Here is a 16,016-nt window from a genome sequence, read left to right as displayed (position 1 = left end):
GCCATGAAGGTCTCAATTATTTCATGCCAAAGAAAGTCTGTGACTGCAGTTTGTTAACCTTACGTTTTGCTGAGTCATGTTCAGAGTGCATAAATTGTGTGTTAGGTTAAAGGTGCGGCTGGGGCCTAATATGGCAGGTTACCGTGGGTGACGTTAGGGCTGATATTGCACGGTCGTTCACACCATTCAGAAAATAATGTGAATTGGCTTCATTTAGCCCAACATTTAGTCTAAACTACTGGATGGATGTCCATGAATTTTGTCCAAATGTCCTGGTGACGCTGGAGCACTCCTAACTTTTGTGAAGCACCATCATGAGGTTGACCTTTGAGTAGCTGGTCCATCCAGTAGCACAAAGCACTGTTGTGCTGCTATCATGGCACACACACAATCTAGAATTTTTATTCCATGAAGATGAAATTTCTAACACAACAAGTACAGCTATAATTTAACGTTTTTAGTTGTTGGTGACATTACAACACCAGCGATACAACAGGACAACAACTGTTGTTGTAGAGCAAAACATGAAAAAAGTATACAACAGCAAATGACATGCTGAATATAAATACAGCACAGGCTAATTAATTGTTTCGGTGCAGCAGTCTTGATACATGGTGGTGGTTTTGCTGGAGCTGTGCATTGTAGTATTTAGGGTCATATTTACAAGCAAATTTAGCAGAGAACAATTTGAGGAAGCTGCTGAGTTTAGCACAAAAGAAAGTGACAGGAATCTGCTGCTGTGATAAAGTCACAGATATACGAAGTACCTGCAGTTGTGGCTCTCAGCTTGTGGAAGCTGAAATCTCTGTGTGCAACTCACGGCGGCCTTGCGGTTGACAAGAGTATTTGTGTTGAGTTTGACCTCCAAACACATATGAATAAAAGGCAGCTAGGAGCAAAGGCCACAGACAGCAGGGGTTGTCACTGCTGAGATGCTTCCAGTAATTTTAGTTAGTACCTTACTATTCTGTGTGTAATAACCCAGCTCCAGCTCCATCAGAGCAAACGACATCAGTTTCTGCCACCACTTTGCAGTGTTCAAGCCCACTTAATGAGGCATGTCAAGAAAATTCGGTAATAGCAACCACCCATCAGCTTACGTCTTCAGTGGAGTCTTGTCAGTATGGGATCCTTGGAGCGAGGAACTATATCCAAAACCCTGACCAGGTGCAAAACAATAAAAAAAAAAAAAAAAGGCAAGACAGTGAAATAGAAAATTGATTGATTTTCCCTTTGTGGTTTCTTCAGCAATCTTTTACCTCCCACTGGCAACTAGACATCGATAAAGAAACTGTTACACTGTGTATATTTGACATCATATGGATTCTCCTATCAAATTCAATTGTGCCTTTGAATGACGTCTTTATTTTCATTAGCTTCTTCATTGGTTGTTTTTTGTAACATAGTGTCTACTCTTTTAATCACACCTGCACACTCTGCACAGCATAATGTGATGCTGCAGATATTTCTAGCTCTTTTTTTGTTAAAGTACCCTATTATATGAAGTTGGCAGAGCATAACAAATAACTTTATTCTTGTCAACTGTCTTTTCATTATCATGTCTGAGATGTAATTAAAAGGCCAGCATCTTGTTATAAAACTGCTGAAATGAATGGAACCTTACAGCCTGTGGCAGACAAATTCTAAAATCTAAAGGTCATAGGTCTGATTTCAGCTTCAGCCCACTTGCATAGATCAACAGCATCAACAGTCAAAATGCATTAACAAAGTGCTGACAGCTAAATTGCTTAACTGCAGGCACATGCAGACTAAGACCAATGTGTAATTGTTCAAATGAACCTCACTCACTTCATTCCTTGCTCTGTATTAGTGCATTGTATAGACGGCAGTTTATGCTGGTGGAAGTTGACGTTTTATGCTGGTGCTTTAAGTGGGAACTGGCTTTACTAGGCTACTTATGTCATAAATGTGGTCTGCAGCCTCTTTGCGTTCACCAGCTCAGGCTTTTTAGAAACAATGAGGAACTTTTTACCAGCTAGCTCACTCTCTGACAAGTTAATTACAGGAAATATTCTCTTCCTATTCCATATCCACCAGAGAGGAGGAACCCAGAGTAATGGGAATTTGTGGCAATACAATTGGCTACAGTCTAGTGAGTTTTTTAAAATTCTGAGGTCCTTTTTCCTAAGTCCCATGAGCCTGTGGCTTCTCTTGTGTATTTTAATCTAATTTTATAACCAGTGTGATATATATATATATATATATATATATATATATATATATATATATATATATATATATATAACCAGTGTGATATATATGATATATATCATATATATATCATATATATATATATATTGCCAGAGATTTTGTCCAGAGTATGCTACAAAATATGACCGGTTCCCATTGTTTTCATTTCTATGTATACCTAAACAAAGAGGGTAGAGGGAATTGTGCATTTATTGATTTAAGTGTTTAAGGTTAGTAACAATATACTATATTTATGCATGCGCATAATTTATATTTACAGCTCCTTACCTTCCTACAGCTATTCATGCCTGAGGGAAAAAGGCTACTTAGGCCTGACTGAGTAAGCATCTTATTTAAAACTGCAGTGAAAAACACCCCTGTCTGTTTCAATATAAACTTGTAATAAATTGACATTCATTATTTTGCCTACCAAATGTATTACTGCAGTTGCATAACATTTTAAAGTAGTCATCAATAAAGCTGCTGTGGCATTTTTCACTGATTATGGCCAGGTATTTTATTTAAAATGTGCAAATGTTCATTGCTGTCAGTAGGACTTGCGAAGATTAGAAAAACATATCGTCTCCTAACCTGTCTATGAATGATGTAAGGTCCATTAAAGACTACAATGGGCAAAAGCAAAGATTCTGTATTCTCTCATTCCAGGCTCCGGCATGTGCAATTAACTGCATGTAGCATCTTCATTTCAAGATCAGCCTGAGGCCTTTGTTGCATCCTCTTTTCTGACTGATCGGCACTGTGAGCAGTCTAATGAAGCATGCATATATATTTTTAATGATATTAAAACATATTTTAAATTGAATTGATCCTCAAATGCTCAGGCTGGGTCATGACCCCTAATGAATATTTAATATCTGCTCTTAAAACTAACATGCAATGAACATATTTCAGCTGAGGAAATGTATACACTTGCATTTCTACCAGACTGACAGTGGTTCTACGAAATACACAAAAAAGATCAAATGCAGCATGGGACTATACAACTTTAAAATCTCCACTAGGACCAGACCAGAGTAGTTCTATTTACAGCAAAACATTTTCCATTTCAGCTCTCAAAACATTGAACAGGTTAGGAATTACACTCCTAGTTCTTGTTTTTGTCTGTTTCACTGCACATTTCCTATCAAAAAGGTGCATTTTATATACACGTGTTGGATCCGTTTTTTTTTTTTTTTTTTTTAAATTATGCTTTGGTGGATATTAAAACACCCATGGTCAATCATGTGCTCTGCATTGTGCAGAAGGGAGAAAAAGGCCAGGACTGAATGGCAAATGTCCTTCACACTTAAGGTTTGTAATTGTATTCTCATGAAATGATCAATGTCTGTGAAGCTCTATTTGAAATGCTGCCTTGGTATTTCAGTCTGAAAGGGCATATAGGACAAAAAGGGCAGGACCATCCTCTGCACACTGTTCGAGCATATGTATGTACCACCTGTATCTTGGCAACGCTCTATCTTGTTGTGACATGTTAGGTTTCACAGTGAATGCGTGCTGTATATCAGAAAGCAACTAAGTAGTGTTTAATTTCAATTTAGTATCATAATCAAATTTCTGACTAAATGGGATTAAGGTTGTTATTGTGCAAAAATGTACACACTATTATTATTTTGAAACAAAACATATGAAACATGAGGTATAAATCATCTGTTTATTTTTCATATTTTTTGTGTTAAAGTGATGGATGTGGCAATAGAGTTTGATCATGTTACTTTTATCAGTTGATCCAGTGTTCACACCTGGAGAAGCAGAAATGTAAATGTGGCAAAAAGGACACTCACTGACACTGAACACAGTCTCTGGCGCAACAGACACTAAATCTCAGTATGTCCAATTGCTTCAGCTCTAAATGCCTTGTAATTATGTTATTCCCATAATTAAAAAAGAAATTACAATAATTAGACTGTTGTCATCTGTATGCAAATGTAGACAGTGATTGTTTTATCTGTCACTCTGAAATTTAGGAATACTTATTTTTTCCCAACACCTGTCTGCTGGTCATGCTAATCTACATTAATCGTGTGCCTCCATGTGCCATTTTCTGTCAGAGGAAACGTGTGTTTATTTACACATTCACATCTGAAAATCCAAACATTGTAATTATTCAGTCATTAGTACTGTGGGTGTATTGTGTTCTTTACAGATGCAACCATTGTACAGATTCTGCAGATCAATACTGATGTAACATTTTTTTTTTTTTCAGTATGCGTGAGCGCTCCAGTGTTGCTGAATCCTCATGGTTAAAAACTCACCTTTCCTTTTCACTCATGCATCTTTTACAACTTCTGCCTCCTTTATCCTTTATCCCATTTGGTTAAAAAAAAAAGCAGTGGGATTTTTTTTGTGAGCTGTTGTTGTGATGTGGTGTGTTTTTGTGCTTTGGAAACGTAGACTCCCAAGGTTAAATAGCTACTGTAGCCGATGAACAGTAGTGACAGTGTTTGTTTGGCTGGTTTGATTTTTCTAACAGCAGCCTCTGAATGCAATGCTGTTTGGCAGTTGAGTCCCAAGTGTGGGATATCCAGAGCTCCACAGCAGCTCATGAAGGCACCAGACAGGAGCACAAACACTGCAGTTTTGCAGGACTTGGTTAGAACTGTCTTTTTTTTTTGTTTGTTTGTTTTTTGCTTTTTAATTTTTATTTATTTATGAGATGTTTTCTGAAGCCTATATATGCTAATCTCATTCACATATTCCACTTCTTTTCTTTTGCTCTTCTGCTTCCTGCCTGTGTAACTGCTGTGTTGTGAAACTTCTCTACTGTATGTTAACACAAGTAACGCAATCCCTTCACGCACTCACTTGTTCTGCATTTACCAATGAAATGCTTTTATTTTGTAACTGATAACATTTTGACAGATTCAGTTTGACCTTGCTTGTATACAAATCTTAGTCTGGCTGGTGGATTGTTTGGAATTCATGAGAAAGATTTTGCTTCACAATATCTTTTTTTTTTTTTTTAAATCAAAATCAATTGTTCCTCGTCGAATTTCCTTTTTCGAAATCTGTGTCAATTGAAACGTGTCAATTGACTGAATAACAGTCACTTGAGGATATTACATTATGAGTCAGTGGTTTGTTCTGTGTTTCCGTTTTTTTCTGCACTGCAATTTATTAATGCAGACATCAAAACTACAAAATAACAAAGTGACTGCACTGTTTTACTTTGAAAAGAGCTTTTCTCAAACAGGTTCATAATGTAGTCACCAGGATGGTTTAACCACAGCAAATTTAAACTGCTATAAAAGAGTGAAGTATTCTTAATGTCATCGCTTATATGCAGTGAATGGACTAAATACATTATTTTGATATTGTAGTCTGCATTAAATATCAAAGCTGTGAATTAAGCATTAAGGTATTTAATCATCCACATGTCATGCTCTGTTGCCTTCAGGTCACAGCCTTTGGATCTCAGGTTATTCAAAGTAGAAAAATTGACTCTTTTTGAACAGAAGTATGTTCATTATATTCACAGTCCATGAATCTTAAAGTGTAAATATTCTAAAATTGAAAATTCATCTTAGGTAAGGTAGGTATTTTTGGATTCGGTAAATGGAAACTTTTATGTATCCAGTACTCCTTTTAATGAGTGGCATCCTATTGGCAGTAATAGTGATAGTATGTTTGTATTTTAGGTAGATTTTTTTTTTTTTTAATTTAATTCTCAGCAGCAATGCTTGTGTGCCAGTTTAATTAATTTTAAGATGTCCTTGATAGCGGAGCTTTTTCTGCCTAATTCAGCTCTAATAATTTGCTCCAAACTCTCATGACATGTAAAGGTTTCTGACTAAACTGTTATTTTCGGTTGTTTTCGTTACCTCAGTGGAGCAGTTAATGCTCTACAGTGTTAATTAGTCAGAGGCTGCTGTCATTTTAGTGATGTCAAAATCCTTAAGCTGATGTTACGTGCATGAATGAGTAGGAGAATCTACACAGAACAGTAAAAGAATTCCCGTTTATTATGAAATTGGTTACCAGACTAAGGAAAGAGCTGCTACTAGCTAAATCATTTTAAAAATCTAATTAGAAAAATAAACTCAACTATCTGTCCAAAACTTTGCACTGCTTCACTTCAGCAGCATGCTTTTTACTGCTTATAATGGAAATTCCTAATTATGGTGTAATTGTTCCCTAAAAATTCCAGGAGACAAGGCCCATAACCGGAATCAGGGAATAAATTTAATCACATTTTGTGATTGTTTTTAGGTCAGTGCACAAATAATATCCAAGAAATTTTACATGATCTGTGGACAACCACTGTACATTTGTTACATCAACCAACAACAACAACAAAAATGTATCTAAGAGGGCTGTAGTTTTGGGCTTGCTTACACTCTCTCTCTCTCACTCACACACACACACACACACATTTTATAATGAAGGCCATAAACTGCATGTATTTCATCAGTCCACTGCACTCAGATTTAACACCAACATGAAAAGAATTTAAAAAGAGAATTGCATTTGAGTTTTGAGAGACTTCCGTTAATATTATTGTAATTAGCATTGTGTTGTTCAGTAGAGAAATCATTTCACTGACATCATTATTCACTCAAGGACAGAGCCAAACAAAACAAATTGGTAAATGTTTTAGTATTAACAGGGTATACTGAACAGGTCTAGTATATCAGCTGACACATATATGCATCTATGCATGTAAAGGGTAACTTTTGGAAGCTGTGGTGATAATCTGGTTATTTCAAAAATAGCTACTGTTTTCTTCAGTAGACAAGAATCACAAGTAAGCTTAAAAGCTTGTGGTACCGAAAAGCAATATTGTTGCCCTCCAACTTTATTATTGTGAAGTAAAACAAAAGCATAAGAAAATCACAGCTAGGAGATCTAAACTAAAAGATTTGGTTTGTTCTCCCTGCTGGGCAATCTGCAGAACTCCTTTACAATTAAAAAATAGGTAAGGGAAAATGAGAAGGAGGAAGGTCAGCACAGATTCAATGGGTATTGATTTGTATGTGTTTACCTATGTGGAGGACTTGGGTGGGGGTAGCATGGTCAGAGCTTGAAGCAGTAAATCCTGGGCAGGTCAGGGTTTTGCAAATACTTCAATAAGCCAAGAGACTAAGACATAATGAGTTTTTAAGTGCATCCATTGAGTGTGTTGATAAAATTAGGGCAAGGTGACCACACACACACACACACACACACACACCCTCACACACACACACACACACGCAATAATAATAAAGAACATAAAAAAGAAAAGTTTCCAATGAATCTCATTTCTATAGCAACCTTTTAGGATGAGATTTGAAAATATTTTTATGTCATTGCTGTACCAACAGATACTGTATGTTGAAGATACACACACAGAGACACACCACATTTCATTTCATTTGCAGATTGAGAATCAGTTTCACAACCCAGTGTCTCCTTACATTTACATTATAGGCGTTGAGCTAATGCGGTCAGTCATAGATTTTTATGATTTAGGTCATAGAATGAAATGATTTTTTGTTGGACCTGTTTCAGGCATCAAATTAAGACCCAGATGCTGTTAAATTCAGTTATTTTCTTGTTTTCTAAATATATTGCATATAGGCTGTTTCTTATGTGCTTCCCACTAAAACCAGGTCACAGGTTTCTGAACAGTCCCTGTAATCAGTCCACTAGCACAAGAAATAAATACATACCGATAGGAATTGTAGGAAATTGTAATGGTGCATTTTGTTTATCATAATCCAAGATGAGCATATGACATTCAGAGAAATATGCTTGATGTGCACACATAAGTTTATTTTGTTAAATTTTAAAGTCCAAGCACTCACCTCAAATTTCATCTGCAGAGCTGAGTCCTTTAAATCCAACCTTCTTGCTGATTACCTGCTCCCCTTTGACACATCTAGAGGCAGAAAATGTTAGAAATACCTCCTCAGCACTGAGTTGCATGAGCATTGCACCATCTGTCTCAGTACGTCAAGGCGTAAAAGTTCCTCAGCCCATCTCCTTCCTTCCATCCACTTACTCCTTTTATAATTGATGTGCACTTAATAGCATGTATAAACAGTGCACACTGTAGATTTGGGCTGGTTTCACAGAACAAGATTCGATTTGCTGTGAGGTGCTAGCGAATTTCAGTGCACCATTACTAAGAAGAGCCCACTGAACGTAATTGTATGAGTTTTCAATGGTAATGAAAGCATTTTACAATACAGCCTAACTGTTTTTGAAATTATTCATTTGTCTGGTATATCAGGGTCAGGTGTGTTGCTGGCAGAGAAAATGGGCTGCAGCTTTGACCCTGCAGTATGTGTAGTGGCCAATGAAATGAAATTTAGAAATGAAAAACTGCTTCCAAAAAGCTTTTGGACAACACTAAACCAAAATCATGCTGTCCAGAGAGACAGAAGCAGCTTGATTTAATCTCCCTCTGCAAAAGCAACAGATTCTCAGCATTGCATAAATACAAAATTGTATTGAATAGCATAAAAAAAACCAAAACAGGAAATTTCTAACTTGGATTTTATGGGCTTATTAAAAAAAAAATCAATGTTTCAATGCTCATGATTCTGGTGATTTTCTTCCATCAAATTGCATGTAATTTATCAGCTCTACTCTTCTGGTCACTGAGCTGCTATAAGTCCCTAAGTATAAATAGAAACTAATCTGTAGCTTCATCTGAGAGGTGTGTAGCAGAGCACAGCAGTGCCCTGTGGCAGGTATTGGGCTGCCATGATATGGTGAGGATGTGTTGTATTTGAGCATGTCTGATTGTGTTGGAGCTATCATCACCTCCTCCGCCTGAGGTGGCAGTTATCCTGAGGCCATCATGCCAGGTCAGTGTCACAGGGCTTTGAGAGTTGGAAGATTATTATTTATTTATTTTATTTTATTGCTGTACTTTTGTAGGTGTCATGTAGGTATGTTACATAGTGCTATTGCATTCATTGGGCTTCATTCCTAATAGCAGGGGGCTGTTAGGAATGAAGCCAAAGGAACAGATGTGGTTCATTGTAGATCGTCACCCCTTCCAGAAAGCAGGGATGTGTCACCAACAATTGTGGTTAAAAATGTAGAAACTGAAAATCAGATGCTCTTACAGTTTCAGTTAAATCCCAAGTGGCGTTTGTCAAATGTTTAGTCACACACTGATTTGTTTCACAGAACGAACCAGTGAATTTTTTACTTTTACCGCACGTATCAATTTCCTTGTGCAAATTGAAGGTTTTACTGCCTGTTTTCTGCAGCAGCTGCTTATTTCCATTTAAAAAAAAAGGTTGAGTTAAAATGTGACTACTTTCATCTCAGCATGTAAGAGATAAAATTAGTGTGCAAAGGGTGCACGGTGATGTAGTATGTTGCTATAAATGCACTTAGGTTCGTGATCTTTTTAGTCCACTGGCACCTTTGCATGCTTTTGCCTCTCATTTAAATAAAGAATGTTGCCAGGTTATTGTTTGCATATACATTCCTTTTTGCAGCTGAGTAGGGTAACCCATATTTTAAAATAGCTATATACCTATTATATCAGTGAGTAGCAGTATGAGAAAGCTTGCAGGGTTGATGGCTGATCTACACTGACTGCTGAGGCTCATCACAGTAGCGTGATGAATGCAATTAGTAGTGCTTTGAACATGATCCTATACTAGCTCCCATTTTACCCTCGTCAAATTCCTTTGCATATAATCATTAATTTATGAAACAGGCCTGGCAATGGCTTCTCTTTCTTTTTGTTTATTGGCCAACAGTGTTCACTTTCACTAACACACTATAGGGACTAGACATTAATGACAAAAATATCCCACAACATTTCCTAGGCTATCTCTAATGCTCTAAACCATTAGGAGGAAGCAGGTGATTGGACATGCAGTGAGATCATAAAAATAATTTGGTTAGCTTTTTTTTTTGTCACTGGATTTATAGATGCTTTGGACTTTGATACAGGGTTTGTAGTAATCATTAATAGTATCTGGTTTTGATTAGGTTTAAATTGCCATTTGAGGAAAATGTGCATAAAAAGTGTTTTGTGTCATTGTTGTCACCCATTTTTATTTTTTTTCTGTCTCCAGAGGATTTTGAGGCAACAGCTGTCACCTTTGCTGTTGTGTATTATTACCATGGGTACATGTGTTCCTCACCCATATGGCTGGGTTGGCAGAAAAGGCACCGTTCAGACACACATTGCCCATGTCACTCATCTCTGCGGTAATACAACAGACTTACTCTCCCTATTGAATCCAATTATCATTTCCTTACCAGCTATAGAACCCCTCATTCTCTGTCGTTTCTGTTCACTTCGCACAAAAGCTGTTCCCCTCTCCGCTGCGGAACAGCACATCACTCAGGAGCCGGATTCAATTATTTGTTCACTACAAAGCTTTTCGCTGCGTTTGTTAAAATTGAGAAGACCTGCTAAAATATTAGATAAAGTGGTGATATTTCTTTAGTGTACATCGAAAAGAAGATTTGGGTGGTTGACTGTCCACATTAATCCTAGATCTAATCATTACTCATTGCTTCTGACAGCAACATGAAAAAAGCTAACTGGGAACCAGTAGTAATACAAAATCCAGATGCTTAGCACATGGTAATGTTAGATTAGCTTTCCTTTTTTGTCAAAGTCAGTGTGTTGGTCAGCATGTTTTTGTAGTTTGTTCCAGCTGTTTTGTTGTAGACGATTGTAGAGGAATGGTGTTGCTGCTCTGTAATTCAGGTTTTGGTGAGTAAAATAGAAATAAACTTAATCTGTAGTAATGTGAGCCAATCTCACAGTATGGAGGATTGAGTCGCACAGTCTTGATTTACAATTTAAAGGAAGCTGCTGAGCCACCCACTTGCTTGAGGCCAAGAAAACAAGGACACTTTTTTCAAATCACTAAAATCAACACTGACATGGATGCATACTTTTCACACTTTGCTGACTCTGCTCCATTGTACATTTCTCAGTGCACTTTACCTCTAGTTTATGCAATTTATCTCCAGTAGCCAGAAACAACAGTCAGGTGTTTTTACATGACTTCAGTATCTTGTACAGAATGAAGGTAATGATACTGTGAGATGACCCCTGAAAAAATAGAAATGGAAGTGGAAAACCAGGATGGTTTCCTGTGATAGGGTTACTTCTGTGGTTTTGGGCTGTCAGTATGCAGGACACTAGGATGTAAAAGGTTATACTCTGTTGAGAAAACAGAATGAAATGATAGCATCATTCAACTTTCATTCTGGGTATCAATCACCTCAGTCTTCACATTCAATAAAAGTGTAAACCATGTAAACAAAGCTAAACTTTAATGCAGTTAAAAGACGACTTTCATCTATTGAATAGCTCTAATGAAGGCTGGAAATGTAAATGCACAAACTAGTGTTGTGTCAGTAGAACCAGCAGAGATGTGCTACTTTTCTGGCATTAAGGAACAAGATAGAGACACAACAGGTACAGACACAACTGACTTTGTACCAGCTCAAGGACCAAAGTCCCTGTAATCCCACTAAAGCTCACTCTCCTGCATATTATGGCTTTAATACAATGTACAGTGATGCATCTTTACTGATTAGTTTTTGTCAAAGTAGTACATAAAATATAAACTGCTGCATAATTATCTTTTGAGTGGGCATGGCAACCATTCAGTGAGCACAGCCAGCAAAACAATGCAATATACATTAATATGATTGAAATATATGCAGATATTTCCATGCAGCAGTTTCTTGTATAAACCTATAAAGGTTTTTGTACATTACATAGGCATTCTTCTCTTTTCCATTTCTCTCCATCAATCTTGTCGTCTTTGTTGCTCAAGCTGTGAACATTAGAGAAAATGTGAAATAGTTCTGCACCTAGTGTAAAAATCAATATTGGCTATTAACTCCACTGAGCACAGAGGGTATATCCTCATTATGCAACAACAAAGAGCATGGCCACATCCAGAAAACATTTACGTACACCATGTATATAATACTTCCTGTTTAACCCTTGTAAATGCAATACCTTCATCCTGCAGGGGCTGTAATGATTATACTGAACTGAAATGATAAATATATCTAACTGAAATAGACTTTTGAGTACAGTCATAGTATGAAGAGATACAAAAATAGAAGGCATCTCCTTCCTCTCCTCTGCATCAAATATAGGGCTGTTTATTTATAAAAAAGTATTTATACACTAATAAATCCATTCCTTCTAATGACACCTTCTATCCGATGTGTATCTTTGCCTGCATGGTTTCCCTTCAGAATGACCTGAAGAACATTTGTATGGAAATGAAATGTTGTCAATAAAAAACAGGATGAACAGGTCTCAGGCTGGCCTAATGATTCCACATCACCTGGCTAGATTAAGTCCTGAAATGTGAATGCTGTGAAAGAAGATATTTTGTGGGTTCAGCATGCCAGTCAAATTAATGTCTGTCCAAGTTAAGGTATCATTTTCATTTTATTGTTTTTCTACATGAAAGCCACTGACAACTTGCATTTATAGTGTAGCACATTTCCATTATGCAATTTTCTATTGCACATCCATGTATTTACAAAGACAATTCTGATATTTGTAGAGATTTAATTAAAAAAAAAGAAAGACTATAACTAATATAACTTGAGTTACTTTTATGAAACGACAGTTACATATGTACATCAAATACAAGCCATAGATTCCAGGTTTGAAGTCTGGAGTTTTGTCTCTTGTGGACACTTTGAATTAGCTTAACTATTCTTCCTCTGGCTAGACCAGTTTTGTAAGTGTAATGCATCAGCAAACTCTGTGGAACTTGCTGTGGCTGCATCTGCACTAATTAAGGAACAAATGCAAAGTTTCACGTCAGTAAAATGCTTACCTACAATGAACAGGTTTTTTTTTTTTCTGTATGTGACACAGAAAAGTATCTGCCATCATTGCCTTTCTTTATACAAAAACACAAAACACATTCACATACTTTGCTTTCTGTGATTTATGCATTTTATTATTTTGCACTACTCTCCACCATGTTGACTTTTTGATGTCTTTTGTTTCATAGTTTCTTTGTTACCTTGTTTATGTCATGAGACATTGTTATAAGACCCCCAGGACTGTACTTCATACTATATATAATCCTCTTTATAAACAAGTTGACAGTAAAAACAACACCTTGACTGGAGTCACTGTATATTCAAGTATCAGGGCATCAAATATGCCACATTCGTTATCTGACACTCATTTAGAGCTTATTTATAACCTATGGTCTAGCGCAGGGTGCAATGCGATACTCAAATTCTTGACATCACTGAAACAGAGCCAGTATTTTTTTTCTGCGTTGACAACATGCTTGAGTAGTGACTGAAATTCATTTGCATATTAATTTGAAGACAGATGCCACATGGTTTTTCTACTGTGTGAACAGAGCCCAGAGTTGGTCTGCACTCATGCCAGTCCAACTGGAATAGTGTTTACAATACTGTATCCTTACAAACAGAGCACAGATTTCTTTATTTGGTGGATTTAGGTGTTAGCCCATCTTGTTTTCTTGGGGAATTTCTGAACAGTTTTAGTGCGTCAGACTTCGTGGGATTTTTCCTCTGTTAAAAATATACTTAGGTGTTGAGTTTCAATGAATATCATACTCTGGCTTCTACACCTAAACTGAACTACTCATGCTGTGGATTTACACACTGAAACCAGAGTTAATGCTGCTATAAATACTAAATACTATAATGAAGTCCAAATGATAGGATTCTATTTTTTGGCTCATTTCAGGACTATAATTTTCTGCAAATCAGGAGCTATTACTGTGATCTGACATATAGCTGAATTTCATTTTGATTACAAGTAGACATACCATCCATTTATTACAATCAGTTCAAAGCAGTTGTTACCATACCATTTACCAGTGTTGGAGGAAATATTCAGACCAATTACTTGAGTAATTAACAGTACAGAAATAGAAAACTACTCCCTACAAGTGAAAGGCCTGCATTGGTCAATACATCTTTAGCAAAATATACCAGAAGTACTTAAAGTTTAAACTGATCATTCAGGAAAAAGTCCACTGTGACTGTTGTTCTTTATACTACTATATTAACGCATTACTGTGTTAGCATTTAGTGTTTGTTAATTGAATCAACAACAGTGCATCATATTTAAAAATCTGATCATATGTTGTAATAGTAAAATCTGAATCTAAAAAGATAAAAGTATAAATTGTACTATTACACTATACTGTAGACTATACATACACTGTATAGCATAAATTTTGCTTTGCAATATTTATACAGAGAAATGATAAACTGCACACACTGCCTGTTTTGCTCACTCACTTTTGCTCCCTGCCCTCTTCCTATTTCCCACTTTCTTCGATTTTCTCCAGAACTTATTACATTTGTGTCCGACTGCGCCGCATCATGCTGTGGATGAAGTGGAAGATGGTGGTGGACTCCCTGCGTGGACGGAGAAGGAGACTGCCCTGCTCCCTCTGGTTCCTCCTGCTGTTCACTGCTGGCGGCCTGGTTCTCTTCATCCACCAGCAGGATCTGTCAGAGATGGTCCAGCACCAAGGTCCAGGTTAGTCTACACTTGCCCTTAAATGTCATACAGTAACTTTTAACCAGTATGAGTTTTTGAATGACACAGGGACTGGTGCTTTCCCAAAAAATGACTGTTCTGAACTCAAGCCAGTTTATTTTAATAAAAAAGAAGAAAGAAAAAAATCTCATAGACTCGGGCGAATTCAGTTTGAACTAAGTTTCAACAAGAAAAACACCTGACAAACGCTGAATATTTGAAGACACATGCATAGACACACAGAAAGTCACAAGCATGTACAGTAAAACCTTATAGTAATGCACTCTAGACAAATTCAATTTTTCTTCAGTGACTGAACATATTTCTGCAAGAAAAAACATGACAAAAAAATTGAAAAAATGTAGAACTGCAAGATTTAATTTTTGTGCAATGCAAAAACATGTTTCACAACTTACAGCAACAATATTGCAAAAAAGTTATCATCCAGTGTTTAAGTTTCAGACTGCTGAAGGTTGTGATCAGAGAACAATTATCTGGGATATGGGATTTAATAAGATACTGTTGAACCCCATCCCTACCTTGTGCTGTTGCTGTTCAGCAGATCTGTATCATTGCAGATGGATGGATAGATTTTATTGTCCACAAAGGAGGCATTTGTTTCCACAGTATGCATTATGCATGCTTCCAGAACATAGATTTATACAAGTTAAGAGGAGAAAGTAGAATAGAGTAGCCAAAATACAGCCAGAGATATAAATTTAACCACAAATGGAGCTGTAGTCCAAGCAATAACCATATCTATAGCCACAGCTTCAAGTCGCAGCCAGACAGAGCAGTCTGAGCTGCTTATTGTAGGAGCATGGCCATTCAAAAAAAAAGTAATGACCAATAAATGCATAATGCAAAGTGCCATATCATCTCTCCTATGTGTCGTATCACAGAGAATTACCTTAAACTGCCAGTATGTTATAAAAAGGAAGTGGTTACAAGTGTATATCTGCAAAATGTATATATATGTATATATATATATATATTTACGTTGTGTTTTCGCAAAATAATACATAATCTAACTCCAATAAAGATATAGACCTATAGCTGTGAAAAAAGTTAATCACACAAACTACAGTAATATATGCACACAAAAACAAATGTACAAAGATGTCTAAAGACACGCAAATGCATGCATACACACAGAAAGTCATACTTTATGCACATATACAGTTAAACTAGTGCATGGATTCAGGCAGGAATAGCAATGCACATATGAGCATATCAAAAAATTTCATATATGTAATCATATACAAGCAGGCAAACACACATGAATGCATATCCATAAAAAAGC

The 16,016-nt window shown here is 36.6% G+C and overlaps 1 protein-coding gene across 1 annotated transcript in view; it reads left to right on the top strand.

Annotated features, from left to right (window-relative positions):
* Positions 1 to 14,553: 14,553 nt before the first annotated feature.
* Positions 14,554 to 16,016, top strand: part of chst8 (carbohydrate (N-acetylgalactosamine 4-0) sulfotransferase 8) — a 107,539-nt gene continuing 106,076 nt past the window's right edge. Inside the window, exon 1 of the mRNA XM_026294056.1 lies at positions 14,554 to 14,713. Within this exon, the coding sequence (XP_026149841.1) occupies positions 14,554 to 14,713 (160 nt within the window). The remainder of the gene's footprint in view (positions 14,714 to 16,016) is intronic.

Source organism: Mastacembelus armatus, chromosome 3 (genome assembly GCF_900324485.2).
Source record: "Mastacembelus armatus chromosome 3, fMasArm1.2, whole genome shotgun sequence".
NCBI lineage: Eukaryota > Metazoa > Chordata > Actinopteri > Synbranchiformes > Mastacembelidae > Mastacembelus > Mastacembelus armatus.
The sequence above is the reverse complement of the archived record's forward strand: the minus strand, read 5'-3'. Positions and strand labels throughout refer to the sequence as shown.